The sequence below is a fragment of the Helicoverpa zea genome, chromosome 14 (assembly GCF_022581195.2).
Source record: "Helicoverpa zea isolate HzStark_Cry1AcR chromosome 14, ilHelZeax1.1, whole genome shotgun sequence".
Taxonomy (NCBI): Eukaryota; Metazoa; Arthropoda; class Insecta; order Lepidoptera; family Noctuidae; genus Helicoverpa; species Helicoverpa zea.
In genome coordinates, this window is record NC_061465.1 from 9,685,678 (window position 1) to 9,699,266 (window position 13,589).

A 13,589-nucleotide genomic window follows, 5' to 3' on the forward strand; every position below is an offset into this window, starting at 1 on the left:
TCATAGATATCGTTGGATAGGCCTTTTTATCTAGAACAACCTTTATTATGACAGCTTTGTTGAAATGTTTGTCCGTTCTGGGATATAGATCAAAAAGTGTGTAAAAGTTAAAACTAAATAATCTATTGATATCTCAAGTTTTAAAGGAATACCAAAGTGCTACAACGTGTATGTCTTGTAAGTACTAAGTACTTGCTGTGCAGACATTGGTGTCCAAGATAAACTTAGACAGTAAATACAAACTTAGAAAAGTTGCATTGGTACTTGCCTGACCTGGAATCGAATCCACATACTTGAGAGGTTGGTTCTTTACCCACTAGGCCACCACGACTTAGATAATGATTATAACAAAATTAAAAAACAACGACATTGGTGTTGATTTTTCAAAGAAAATTAGGTTACAGTATTGACTATTATTAGTTTTAAAAACTTTCCATTGTCAGATTAAGCGAGTCTCTCCAGATAATCGTCAGATTATAAGATGATTACGTTAAGGGTACATAAATGAACCATATATATCTTAATCTGACGCGCTCGAGTATTTCAAAATGGCGATTTTTTTTTGCAATTTCAAATAATGGCCACGAGTTTAGGTCACGTCTAAATCGTCAGATTATTGCATAAGAGACTTCGTTTTGGTTCACTTAACACCCCTTTTGAAAATCTGTCGCGCTCGATAAAATTATTTTTTTTTCCATTTTTAACCCTTACCTACGACCACCCCCACCATGGAAACAGTCAGATTAATATACGTAGGTATGTTTTCAAAATGACGTACGACGTGCATGCTATTAATATCTGACGCGCTCGAGTATGTCCATGCAACTGTTTTTTTTTACATTTTTGAAAGTTTATAGCCGCTCCACCCACCGATGAAAGTGTGTGTATGTCAGGACATTTTTTTCTTCTTATCATCTAAGCTTCGCAATCTAATAGGTCTCATTGACGCTCAAGTCACTCCCGGTTTAGCACCCTTGCCTCCCCTACTATTGAACCTGAGTATTGAGCAAAGTTTTTTTTGTAGGAACGCCATAGGCAATTGGATTTCTTTTCTTAGTTTCTGCAGAAATACGGTGGTCCATTTTATCGCTTGCCTTGTTCCATGGATGTTGCCATCATTTATTTATAACCCATATCTGCTTGGAGTAAATCATGAGTAAATATCTACATCGAGTTTTACCTATGGCATGCACTTTACCTCTATAGCATAGTTATATCCTCAGGGTTTTACCAGATGACATACTACAGAATTTATTACATCAGCAGCAGTAGGTATGTGCTTTATCACTTTTGGGGTTTATTTTTCTTGGAATCGTGGTAAATAAACAAGGTCATTTCAGTAAAAAAAAATCAATTTATTAAATAAAAAACAAATTGATGAACGGATTTTAACAAAATGAAATAACAATTAGCACCGGAACTCGAATCGTTTCACGATAACCAAATAACAATAACTTAACGAATAGAGAGGTCACAGGTTATTTTTATATAACCTACCTATAGGAATAATGTGTTGTGACGTGTCTATCCTCTTCTAATGCCTCACAGACTGAATCGTGAGGCGAAACTAAATTGTAGCTTAAATTAGAAGGTCAAATACTCTCAGAGATTCAACCCATTTCATATTATGTATGCATCTGCTATTATTAAAAGTTTATATTTATGTCTAATTCAGTCTGTGAGGCGCCTAACATTACACCCTGATTACGCGTTCCATGTTCTACATACTACATATTTCACTCCTATACACAACTATTCGATTTTCCAATATTCTTTTACGCTGTTATTATAAACTAATTTCCATTCACTTTTGTACTCTGATGCTTACAAGTCACTGTAAATGGACACTATTAAATAGTGTGATACTATCACATTTGTATACAAATTGTAAACCCTTGATCATTTTTTTTTCTTGGAAAAAAAATTGTCTTTATACATTCCAAATTATATTTAAAAAAATGATTCAACAATACATTTACGATAGCAAAAAAGGACTTACAATTAATTGTTAAAATGCTAAAATATTACTATAAAATCATATTTGTTTGCTGCCAATATGATTTTGTGCCGAATAAGTCTTGTCACTTGGTATGCGATATTGATCTTTATGTTTAGTCTGCGATGGTACAGATTAAGTCATCTCCCTCTAACTTCTGTCCGTTGGTGATGGCTACGAAGGCTACAGTGCCGGCTCTGGGAGCTTGGACTATCATCTCCATCTTCATGGCTGATAGAACGGCTATGGGTTGTCCTTTCTCGACCTTGTCACCGTCTTTCACTTTGATTGCTGTGGAGAGAGAAAATCGTTAATTTCTTTTTGTCATGATAGAATATACTATACAACTATGGGCTTGGCTTAGATTAATGCGATGTGATATAGCAGCCATCATGTACTTAGCTAGATGTACGTAAAAACAACTTACTAAGTACTGTTCCTGGCATTGGCGCTCCAACCTGGTTCTTGTCACCTTTCACTGCCTTGGGGTGGATTTTCATTTCCTGGTGAAACAAATGTAATAAACTGAGTAAAATATACCTATAAAAAGATTTTGTTTATATAAATTAAATAGCCTTACAAATGATTATACATATTTTCGCTACTACATCAATTAAATAATATATTTATTGCTCACCTTGCTAGCATTTTCATCTCTAATAAACACAGATCGAAGCTGTCCGTTGAGCTCGAAGAAGACTTCCCTTTCTCCCGCCGCTGTCATCTCGTCCGACACGGCGACTGTCTTGATGTCCAATGTCTTTCCTCGCTCAATCTTCACTTCTATCGTTTCTCCAACCTGTGGCATTAAGATTATGGTTTGATTATTTTGAGAATAAAAATAATTGATTTGTATGGATTCTGTAGGGTCCTCATTGTGAACATGAAATATACATAATCTTAAAATACGTGTATATCAGTTGATTTGTATCTAGGGCGTGTGTTAAAGCAATAACCAATGTATAATGTTCGTTAGGGCTTCAACTTTTTTTTATTTAAGTACGTAGTAAATAAGTTTAATGCCATTTACTCACAGAAGGTCCAACCAAGAATGTCCTGGTGTCGAGGTTCTTGACAGGTCCGTATTTGTCGCGGATGCGGAAGAAGTCATTCGCTACCTGAGGGTACATGGCCGCCGACATCACGTCTAGGTCCGACAACTGCAAATAAATTATGTCGATTAATTTTGGGAAAGAAAGGTTTACGAGTTGGAATTGAATACGTAGGTAGAGGACTAGCAGAATCTTTCATAAGAATCGGATCCTAATAATATTCCTGAGCAAATAGGCTATTTTTATCCTGCTATTACGTAAGAGTTCCATAGTGAGCAAATCCGCAGTGGATTTTATTACAATGGAATTCTTGGATTTGGTTAGTTGCTAGATTAAAATGTATTCGATTCTAGATTGATGCTCACCTCCGGGTAAGTTTCAATGAGGTCTGATCTCAACTTTTCGAAGTCCAAAGGTGCTAATTCCTTGCCGGGTCTGTCTGCAATTCTTGGCATGTCTTTCAATACTTGAGATCTAGAAACATTACATCAAATTGAAATACTGATGTTTTGTTGTTTTGCGCTGGAAATAAATATGGAAATACGACTTTCTGAAATATTTTTATTCTCAGATAGATTTTTTAATATCTTATGAGAGGGTGTATAAATCCGCAATCGAAGAAAAAAAACTTTCGATTGATACTACCCATCATAAAAATTCTGCTATCCACGCAGCTTACCTGAGTGGTTCAGGGAATCCTCCATACGGTATACCGATAGCTCCCTGTAGGAATTCCACAACAGACTTGGGGAAGGACAGCTCCTCAGCCTTGGCCCTGACATCGTCAGCTGTTAACTTGTTTTGCACCATAAACTGGGCAAGGTCTCCCACTACCTTTGATGATGGAGTTACTTTGATGATGTCGCCAAGAAGAAGGTTGGCTTCCCTGGAAAGAGATGTCAATAATATATATGTCGGAGGCGTCAACATCAGGATGGCACTATCGTCCGACATCAGCTAGGGTAATCGAGCAAAGAGATAACTCAAAGAAACTCATAACTCAAACGTTTATTCAAATTACTAAGAACAAAAGACAGCCCCCAAAACGCCCGCCCTTCGCCACTTCCTATGTGTTTTGGCTGGGGAGAAGAAGTGGCGGAACAAACTCCCCAGCAACACATGTCTGTCTGTTAGGTTAGAAGAACCATTACAATACAAAAATCACAAGACTCTACAATAACACTAGGTACACTACACGTAACGAAAGGCAGTATCGAGATGTGCGCAGCACGACGACTCGACCAAGACTGAGCTCCGCGGACGCCACGCTGACCGCCACGACTCTGCCAAGCGCGCCAAAATGTTGTTTCACCGGAAACGCCACCAGAGGGCGCGCTTGCGTGACGTTTAGTGTCCGTACTAATGACAGTCTCCGACATATAAATATAGGATGATGAAATACATAAATATAGAATGATAATAATAATATAGGATGATTCTGCCGATTTTCAACATAGTAAAATATGGCGAGTAGGCTGAGGCCAAAAATGAATGACACACGATGGTAATGGGTGAATAAATTCAATCGTTTGATTGCGTTTCTTATGTATAAAGTTGTTCAGAAACAACAGTTTCTTAGAAGCTGTACTACAATCTAAGCCATGGCTCACCTGTAAGCCTTCTTAACTTCTTCAAACTGGGTACCCAGGCCCAGTGAGAAGGCTTGGAACTGCAGGTTGGTGTACTGTCCTCCGGGAATCTCATTGAGATACACGTCGGCGTTGCCGGACTTCATGGTCGCTGTGGCCTCGAAGGGACCGTATAGTGTACGCGCTTGCTCCCAGTATGCTGAATATTCAGATACTGTTTGAAGTGCGATTTCTGTAGAAGGAAAAGACAAAGGTTTAATTTTGTGTTGAACGGAATTCCGTGCAACGAATCGCGCGATGTTCCGAGCCGCCAAGTTTGGCACGAACTGTACTTACTCGTGTCCAGCTTAGTTCTCTGCAGGGACGCGACTACCGCGCCCATGCTGGGCTGGCTGGTCAGGCCGGACATGGAGTCCACGGCCACGTCCACGATATCAGCGCCAGCCTCGGCACATGCCAGCATAGAGGCGACGCCAGCGCCGGATGTGTCGTGTGTGTGCACGTGAATTGGAATGTCCGGGTGTTTGTCGCGAATGGCTCCAATGAGCAACCTGAACAAGGGAACATGAATAAAGTATAACGTAGTGATGAATCGAAATAAGATAAAATTTATTTATTTAGTACACTATGGAGGACTTACAGCTAAACAAAAACTAAACAATAGAAGGAAGACATAGTCGTCAGAAAGCCAATTAGAAGTCCTCGCTTATAATATCAGCCTAGAAATAACGTGATCACACATCAGTGCAACATTATACTTATTAATATTATATTTTAATTGCATGCATCATGTTTACTTCTACATAGATTTATTGGCAGAAATATCGAGGAATAAGGAATTATAAGTATAAAATACTTTGGGACTTACTTAGCAGCCTGAGGCTTCAAAAGCCCCGCCATATCCTTAATACACAACACATGGGTTCCAGCTTTCACCAGCTGATCAGCTAATTTCTGATAGTACTTGAGGTCATATTTCTTCTTGTTGGGATCTGACACATCGCCTGTATAAGAGATGGCAGCTTCGACCACACCACCGGCTTTGCCCGCGGCTTCCATTCCAAGGATTAAGTTTGGAAGATAGTTTAGGGAGTCGAATACTCGGAAGATGTCCATGCCGTTTTTAACCTGAGGATTTTAATTGCATTTTGAGGGATATGGCTTAATAAATTGAGATTTGATGATACTCAAGACTTTTTACTTATACAAATCTGATTTGCATTTTTGGAAAGAAAAAGTTCCAGAGATTTCGCTGAGATCCAAATAAAAATTGTATAAGACGACGGGTCAGGCAAGTACCAATGCAACTTTTCTAAGTTTGTATGTACTTTCTAAGTATATCTTAGACACCATTGGCTGTGTTTCGGATGGCACGTTAAACTGTAGGTCCCGGCTGTCATTGAACATCCTTGGCAGTCGTTACGGATAGTCAGAAGCCAGTAAGTCTGACACCAGTCTAACCAAGGGGTATCGGGTTGCCCGGTTACTGGGTTGAGGAGGTCAGATAGGCAGTCGCTTCTTGTAAAGCACTGGTACTCAGCTGAATCCGGTTAGACTGGAAGCCGACCCCAACATGATTGGGAAAAAGGCTCAGAGGATGATGAAGACGACGGGGCAGAGGCCCCTTTTCTCTTTTTAGTATCTAATATACTAAATCAGTAACATTGTTTCTGTTATACTCACAGCCATCTCACAGAACTTGAAGACGACGTTGTCGGGGTAGTTAGTGTAGCCGACGGCGTTGGCTCCTCGCAATAACATCTGGAAGGGGATGTTGGGGATCAGACGCCGCATGTCTCGGAGCCGCTCCCATGGACACTCGTGGAGGAACCTGTAGATTTATTTTTTGGGTTTGAAGGAAATATTTAAAGTAAGTAAAAACTATAAGAGCGAATCACTTCGGAATATTCGCAGTCAGCAGCATTGCTTAAGGTCTATCCACACATCAGAACCGAGTCAGAGACGGGGAAGACCAGTGTTTCATCGACCGTTAAAAATCGGTGCATACGTTTTCGATAAATACGATCCAAGCCAGCAACGGTCATGTCAGCTTTATGACCGATGCCGCCGTGGCGTATGCAGGCATTTCGTTTCCACGCTTTGACGCGCAAGTGTTGACTATGGACGAACGTTTTGACAAGGAAACGGAATCGAGATAGCCTGAAATGCTCACTTCAGACTATCTAAAAACTGAAGCATCCTGGAATAGTTTTATTTCTTATGTATTCATACTCGTATAGCACTCACCTTAAGGCAACATCAAAAGTAGCTCCGCCCCAGTTCTCAAGTGAGTACAGGTTACTGAAGTTGTGAGCGACATAGGGTGACACGGCCAGCAGGTCATGTGTCCTGACTCTGGTGGCTAACAGGGACTGATGAGCATCCCTGAAGGTGGTGTCCATGAGCAACAAGCCCCTGTGCTGTCTGACTGCCTTAACAAAGGCCGCAGGACCGCCCTCGGTGAGAATCTGTTTGTAACCTCTGGGGGGTTGGATAGCTGTAAGATTGGGTAAAGAGAAGTTCGTTTTTAGTAATGGATTCTTCAACAAATACACTTAAAACTAAAACGAATCGACATCTGACTGATAATTTAATTTTTATTCTGTATTAATATATTTTTATTTACTTTAGCTCTAGCTAAAGTACTACAACTACATCTAAAAGCTATTAACAATGTTAAAACCTCGATTTTTGTAAGATGACTTTATTTTTGTTTTTGTTGTTATTATTTCCCGAGAGGAAGTTAAACTTATTAATATTATTGAGTAAGAACACACTATACTGTTTTACGTTAGGTTACCTTACATGCAAATGTCGGGAATAGGTAAACTTTTCTAGAAAATACCTGGATAGTAGAATGGTAGAAGTCTAGCCCCAAATTATACTTTTAGATATAGCTATGCTACGTTAAATAACACAATACATATTTTGGTGCAGTTGACAGTTGCTTTTGTCTCACAAAAACTGTTGACTTGCGGTGGCACTTAAACATTTTCTTTTGTAAAAGAGTCACATCTACGAAGGTAGGTATTTTTCCAAATGTCAATTAAACAATAAAAGCAAAAAAATATATACTACATAACAACATTTTAAATATTAATCACACAGCATGTCCCAATCTGGAACATGTAGGTATAGCATACACCACAACCAATAAAATGATCGGGCGAAGCTTGAAAACAAAAAAACAGTAAAAATATGTTCAAAAAGGTTTCGATCTAACACTAGAACAAAAAGTAGGCTTACCTGTGTTTTCCCCTGTTGCTTCTTGCAATTTAATAGCCTCAGGGGATAGGTCTGAAAAAATGTTAACTGAAATAATGGCTGTGCGGGAATGTGTGACGTGCAGAATTAAAAAAAATGGCGTATGAATACCAATACAGAAACAACATCAATTATAAATATTATTGTGATTCAAAATATTTTGCAACACCTAAGATTCTTCATGTAGGAGTTTTACAGTTATTCCAAAACCTGATGTCTTAGAATTTTTTTTTAATTTTCACTGAATACGATAATTATGAAAAGGCGTGCAAAACTTTTTAAATCAAGGTATTATCTCCTGTGAGTTCACAGACAGGATTAAAAATAAAATTAATTGCAATAAAGATAAAACTTATATATTTTATTGCATAATAAACAAACTGAAGCATGAAATTTTAGTCATATAATAAAGTATATTAAGAACATAAAACATTTCTTATTAATAAAAATAGCCCGTGCTCCAATGGGATGAGTTGTGTCCCAAATACATAGGTTTGCTAAATAAATAGGCAAAGCTTTGGATTATACAACTATACACTGCTCATAATACATAATATGGCAAAATAATTTTTCTAAAACTAAATTTTGAAACCTACCATACCCATTGCGATGTACTGGAAAAAATCGTTGAAAAGTTGTTTAGAACGATTTAAAACAATTTGGAATAAAATTTCATCCTCCAATTAATGCCCATTCACTTTGTTAATTGGGGACAAAACCATTACTTTTTGTTAAATTTTAGTTGCCATGTTAATTTATTGCCAGTTTCATTATTAGTATTTTTATACTGAATCGAGTTTTTGCTCATGCAAAATCCAAGTTAATATTTCAATCTGCAAACTCCAAATGGGTATATGAAATATCCGTTATCGCTTCATCTTTCTTAGCCCTTGAAGGCATCTAACACCCAATTATTTATCTCCCTAAATATTGAGTACATACATAATCCCATTTAGTATTCTTAAAAAAACCTCAGTACTCATAAAAACTTTCGATTTTAAACCAACTTTAATCTCACCTTTAAACTCACTAGCATTTGCCCTTTAGTTCAAGGGTACCCAAAATGGAGCACGTCGGATTAGTTCTCCTACGCGATTCACCTATATTTATTGTGCAACTTACCCAGCGGTACGGGTGGAATGTACGGCTTGACGTTAGCGGGCGGTATCTTAGTGGCCAGAGGAGTAGCGGGGCCGTTCACAAGTACTTGTCCGAGGTAATTGAGGATTTTTTGAGCTCTGTTCTGCGATACTTTAAACATGAAGAGTTGGGGATTCTCGTCGATGAAGTACGTGTCCAGGGCGCCTGCGGAAAGTATTAGGTTTTATGGTGGCAATACATAACACTATACTAAAGCATTTGGTCCTTTTGGATAAAAGATTTTGACTAACTGAATTAAGATTTGTGTGAAGTATTGTAATTTAAAAGTGAATTATATGCATATGTTTGAAAAAAAAAAATATTGAAGTGTTACTTATAACACAAATTAATTAATATTTGTTTGTGTCATGAAAAACACTACAAAACATGAGGGGGACGAACAGCGAAGATACCCTTAATAGCTTACCATTAAGGAACTTCTGGTTTTCCAGCACGTTGAGCAAGAACGGAATGTTGGTCTTGACGCCGCGGATACGGAACTCACGGAGAGCGCGGTTCATTTTAGCGGCCGATGCTGGCAGGTCGTATGCGTGGGAAATTACCTTTGTGAGGAAAATATTTTTTTAAAGAATATGAAGTTTTCTTATTTTAGAACGTCGTTCCTTCGGATTACCTACATTTGAATTGTATGAAGTTAAGTTCATGTCGGGGATCGGTAAGATCAGACCTCATAACGAATCCGATGTAAAATATCAAAACCCAATTTTGTATTCGAATTTCCCACTGCCCTTTGAAGTATTTACCTTAACGAGAAGCGAGTCGTAGTATGGAGAGATGACGGCACCAGCGTATGTTGACGCAGAGTCCAGACGGATGCCCATACCCTCACCAGACCTGAATGTAAAGTGCACTTTATGATTTTCGATAAAAAAATAATATAAAAATAAAATAATATTCAATGACTAAACATTTGCGTTCATAATTTCAAAAGCGAGTTCAATAAATGAATTTTGTGCAGTTGACAGCTGCTGTCAGTCATTCAGTGCTACGTGACGTGGATATTCAAACAGCCATAGTTAAAAATAGGTTTTATTACAAATCCAAAATCGACAAAAAGTTAGGGCCCCCACACAAGACTTATAAACAATCCCAGTCATTAATTTTAATTTTGAGTAACCTTCCTAAGAAAGTACCTTTTTTCAGATAAAACAAGGGGCAAAAATAAATATGACCTGTATATCCTATGTACTTGTTCAAGACAGGACATAAGATCAGATTTGATAGATTTAAGGCCTTAGACAGACGGACCTCACTGTTACTGCAATCCAACCGCAAATTGCAGTTGATATGACTACAACAGACTTTTAAAATAACTATTCGTCTAAGCATATCAGTTCTGAATAAGCTCGCCTGTTTTGCTAGAAAGTAAACAAAATAACTCAATAAGTAGAAGTAGTAAGGTACCTGAACACTTCAATTCGTCCGGTGCTAGGCTGGAAATTGTTAGCGGGATCTTCAGTGGTAACTCGGCACTGTATCGCAAATCCTTCTGCTCTGATCTTGTCTTGCGTTAGTCCCAGTTCGGGTAACGTCATACCTTCTGCCACTCGGATTTGCGATTGTACTAAATCTATGCCTGTTACCTCTTCTGTGATTGTGTGTTCGACTTGTAATCTGGGGAGTAATAGGGTATATTATGTATCTATGTATTTTTTATTATTTTATGAACGTTTCCACGTAGTTATTGTTTACATTATCAAAAATAAATTTGAGACATCTAAATAAGCAAGAAACCCTGTGCAACTGAGTCCGCTTACCTAGCGTTGACTTCGATGAAGTAGAAATTGCCTTTATCATCGAGTAGGAACTCCACGGTACCCGCGTTCTCGTAGCCGACAGACCGAGCCAAGTGCACGGCGCAGTCCGTCATCTTCTTACGGGTCTGCAAAAAGTTTGTTAACCGTCAATGTCGACAGATTTTGCAAATAATGGCTGGAATGTCCCAACTTTTTAGGAGACATGTAGACATATTATTCTTAGTTCGAAACTCTGCAAAGCTCGAAACTAAAACGAGACTGACTGACTCCACGTGAAGTAGGACAGGGCAAAGAAATTATAATCAGTTTTATTAAAGTTGGTTGTAATTTACCTCGGGGTCCAAACCGGGTGCAGGTGCAATTTCTACAACTTTTTGATGCCTTCTCTGTACGGAGCAATCACGTTCGTAAAGGTGAACTACGTTGCCGGCCTTGTCACCTGCAAAAGGGAAACGTTATGTAAAAAAAAAAATCTAATTCACACGTGGGATAATACTAGACTTCGCGCTTCTTGCACAAAAAATAATATCGGGCAAGGCCGTATCTCATCTGCTTTCCTCGACAGTTTTTCACAAACACAGGCAAATATAGTAATGGATTGATCTATAACTGCGAATTTCATGTCTCACCTAACAGCTGCACTTCAATGTGACGCGGTCTCTCAATAAACCTCTCGATGAACATGGAACCGTTGCCGAATGCTCCCAGTGCTTCGGAGGAGGCTCGCTCGAAGGCGGATGTTACCTCACTCATTTCTTTCACTACTCGCATACCTCGTCCACCTCCACCGTATGCAGCCTGGAATGGGAGAATTTTAAAGTAGTATAGTTGTTGCCTTAAAGGCAACTCGCAACAACATCCGCACACAGGAACACGAAAGAACACCAAAGTTAACCAGCATGGTACAACACTTTTGTGGGAACAAATCACCATCGTCTGTCTATGGAGTTTCTTGCCGGCTCTTCTCCATGAGACCAAATGTTTGGAACCGTGCAACTAATGTGACGTTTCATAGGCCTACGAAGGCCTATGTGAAATAAAAAGATTTTGATTGATTGAGAAAAAAACTAAACCACTTATTTAACACTAACAAAACTAGAAAATTATTTTTTTAGGAGTATCAGTTCCAATAATATTTGTATGTGACGTCACAATTACCAGGAGGTAAAGCTAAATAAATACCTTATTTCGCTTTCATTAAGATAAGTAAAGAGGGCCACGCCCACAAAAAATCAGCAGTTTAGATAGCATGACCGAGCTATTTATTATCGGGCAATGTAACAAATGTTGTTTGTTACCGAATTATCAGTTAATCAGGAACGATTAAAATATAAAAACAAGAGACGTAATATATTTTCGGATTTCTTTAAGTAATAATAATGTTTCAGATGTACCGAAGCGAAGATGCGAACGTCCCACTCGTAAGCCAAACCGAGCCTATACGCACGAAAAAAATAATATAAAAGCTTTTTTCAAATACCTTGAAGATAACTGGAAGACCATGTTTTTGGCAGAAGGAAAGTGCTTCCTCCTTGGTCGTTACCGGACCGTCAGTACCCGGGACAATTGGCACCCCTAGAAAAGAAAATTAAACATGTATTTTTACCTTATCATCATCTCCCGAGCCTTTTCCCAGCTATGTACTTTTATCTAATGAATGTATAAATACTATGATATGGGTCGATGACATATCCAAAATGGCCGGACCAAATTGGATGAGAGTGGTAAGAAGCAGGCAGAAATGGAAAGATTTAGAGGAGACCTACGTCCGAAGACGGACAACCCAAGTGCCGTGATGGATGGAGGGAAATAATATGGTTCCAGACCAACGCATTTATGGGATAGGATGTCACTATTATCCTTGCAAATCCTTCTGCACGTTTTTCATTAATTTTGTTTTAGTCAAGTGGATGATGACTGTTTTTGAACGTTGAACTTACTAGCATCGATGGCAGCTTTCCTAGCGGCAACTTTGTCTCCCATCTGCTGCACCACGAATGGGGATGGACCGATAAATCGGAGGCCGGCGTCGAGGATTGCTTGAGCGAAGTCTGCCCTATAATGTGAACACAAAGGTTTATTTAGAATAGCACTATACACACCTAGGTCTGGTCAGTCAGTTTTATTTTAACAAATGTATTTCTTTGCGGGGCTAGTTTTTTAAAATATAATATTTATTAAGTTGTTAACCCTTATCTCCAATGATTAAGCAACTCTGAGACAGTTATTTAATTAAGATATCCCAAACCTTACCTCTCAGACAGAAGACCATAACCGGGATGCACAGCGTCCACATCATTTTCCTTGGCGACTCTGATAATTTCAGGAATACTGAGGTACGCTTCAACTGGAGGTAGACCTTTGCCGACTAAATATGATTCGTCGGCTTTTTGTCTGGAAGAAAAATTATGTTCTATTTGTAAGTTGACCTTTGCGTATTATCCCTAACAAGCATCGCATTATTCGGCATTCTAATCCACCTTTTACTTCAGCTCCGCTTACAAGTCATTTTTGGTGGATTGCATACGAAAAGTTCGTAACAGTAAATTTCAAGTGTTCTTAGTATTGTTATTTACTAACTTTTTTGTACTATTACTTTTTTTTGTATTATTACCCAATTTTCGGAACAAATTATTTTTGGAACATTTCAAAGAGAACATGTATGTGGGTTCAGATCAAATACAGATGATATCAGTTGGTACCTATTATGATATCGATTATCACAACAACAGTAGGTAATCGTAAGACTGTCATCTTATGGGATTGGCTA

The 13,589-nt window shown here is 38.5% G+C and overlaps 1 protein-coding gene across 4 annotated transcripts in view; it reads right to left on the bottom strand.

Moving 5' to 3' along the window:
* Nucleotides 1-1,334: 1,334 nt before the first annotated feature.
* The window catches only part of LOC124636222 (pyruvate carboxylase, mitochondrial), a 31,272-nt gene continuing 19,017 nt past the window's right edge, over nt 1,335-13,589 (bottom strand). For 2 of the 4 annotated variants that reach the window (XM_047172193.1, XM_047172192.1), the window contains exons 4-25: nt 13,073-13,213; nt 12,760-12,875; nt 12,300-12,394; nt 11,449-11,617; nt 11,152-11,258; nt 10,820-10,944; nt 10,467-10,676; nt 9,806-9,896; nt 9,469-9,604; nt 9,024-9,206; nt 7,884-7,934; nt 6,885-7,134; nt 6,321-6,468; nt 5,506-5,765; nt 4,974-5,188; nt 4,659-4,869; nt 3,728-3,934; nt 3,414-3,522; nt 3,031-3,156; nt 2,634-2,795; nt 2,424-2,499; nt 1,335-2,287 (exon numbers count right to left, since the gene is read on the bottom strand). In XM_047172193.1, the coding sequence (XP_047028149.1) occupies nt 2,112-2,287; nt 2,424-2,499; nt 2,634-2,795; nt 3,031-3,156; nt 3,414-3,522; nt 3,728-3,934; nt 4,659-4,869; nt 4,974-5,188; nt 5,506-5,765; nt 6,321-6,468; nt 6,885-7,134; nt 7,884-7,934; nt 9,024-9,206; nt 9,469-9,604; nt 9,806-9,896; nt 10,467-10,676; nt 10,820-10,944; nt 11,152-11,258; nt 11,449-11,617; nt 12,300-12,394; nt 12,760-12,875; nt 13,073-13,213 (3,364 nt within the window). In that variant the 3' untranslated portion in view covers nt 1,335-2,111. The remainder of the gene's footprint in view (nt 2,288-2,423; nt 2,500-2,633; nt 2,796-3,030; nt 3,157-3,413; nt 3,523-3,727; nt 3,935-4,658; nt 4,870-4,973; nt 5,189-5,505; nt 5,766-6,320; nt 6,469-6,884; nt 7,135-7,883; nt 7,935-9,023; nt 9,207-9,468; nt 9,605-9,805; nt 9,897-10,466; nt 10,677-10,819; nt 10,945-11,151; nt 11,259-11,448; nt 11,618-12,299; nt 12,395-12,759; nt 12,876-13,072; nt 13,214-13,589) is intronic. The other 2 variants (XR_006985110.1, XM_047172194.1) reach the window with 2 other exon arrangements.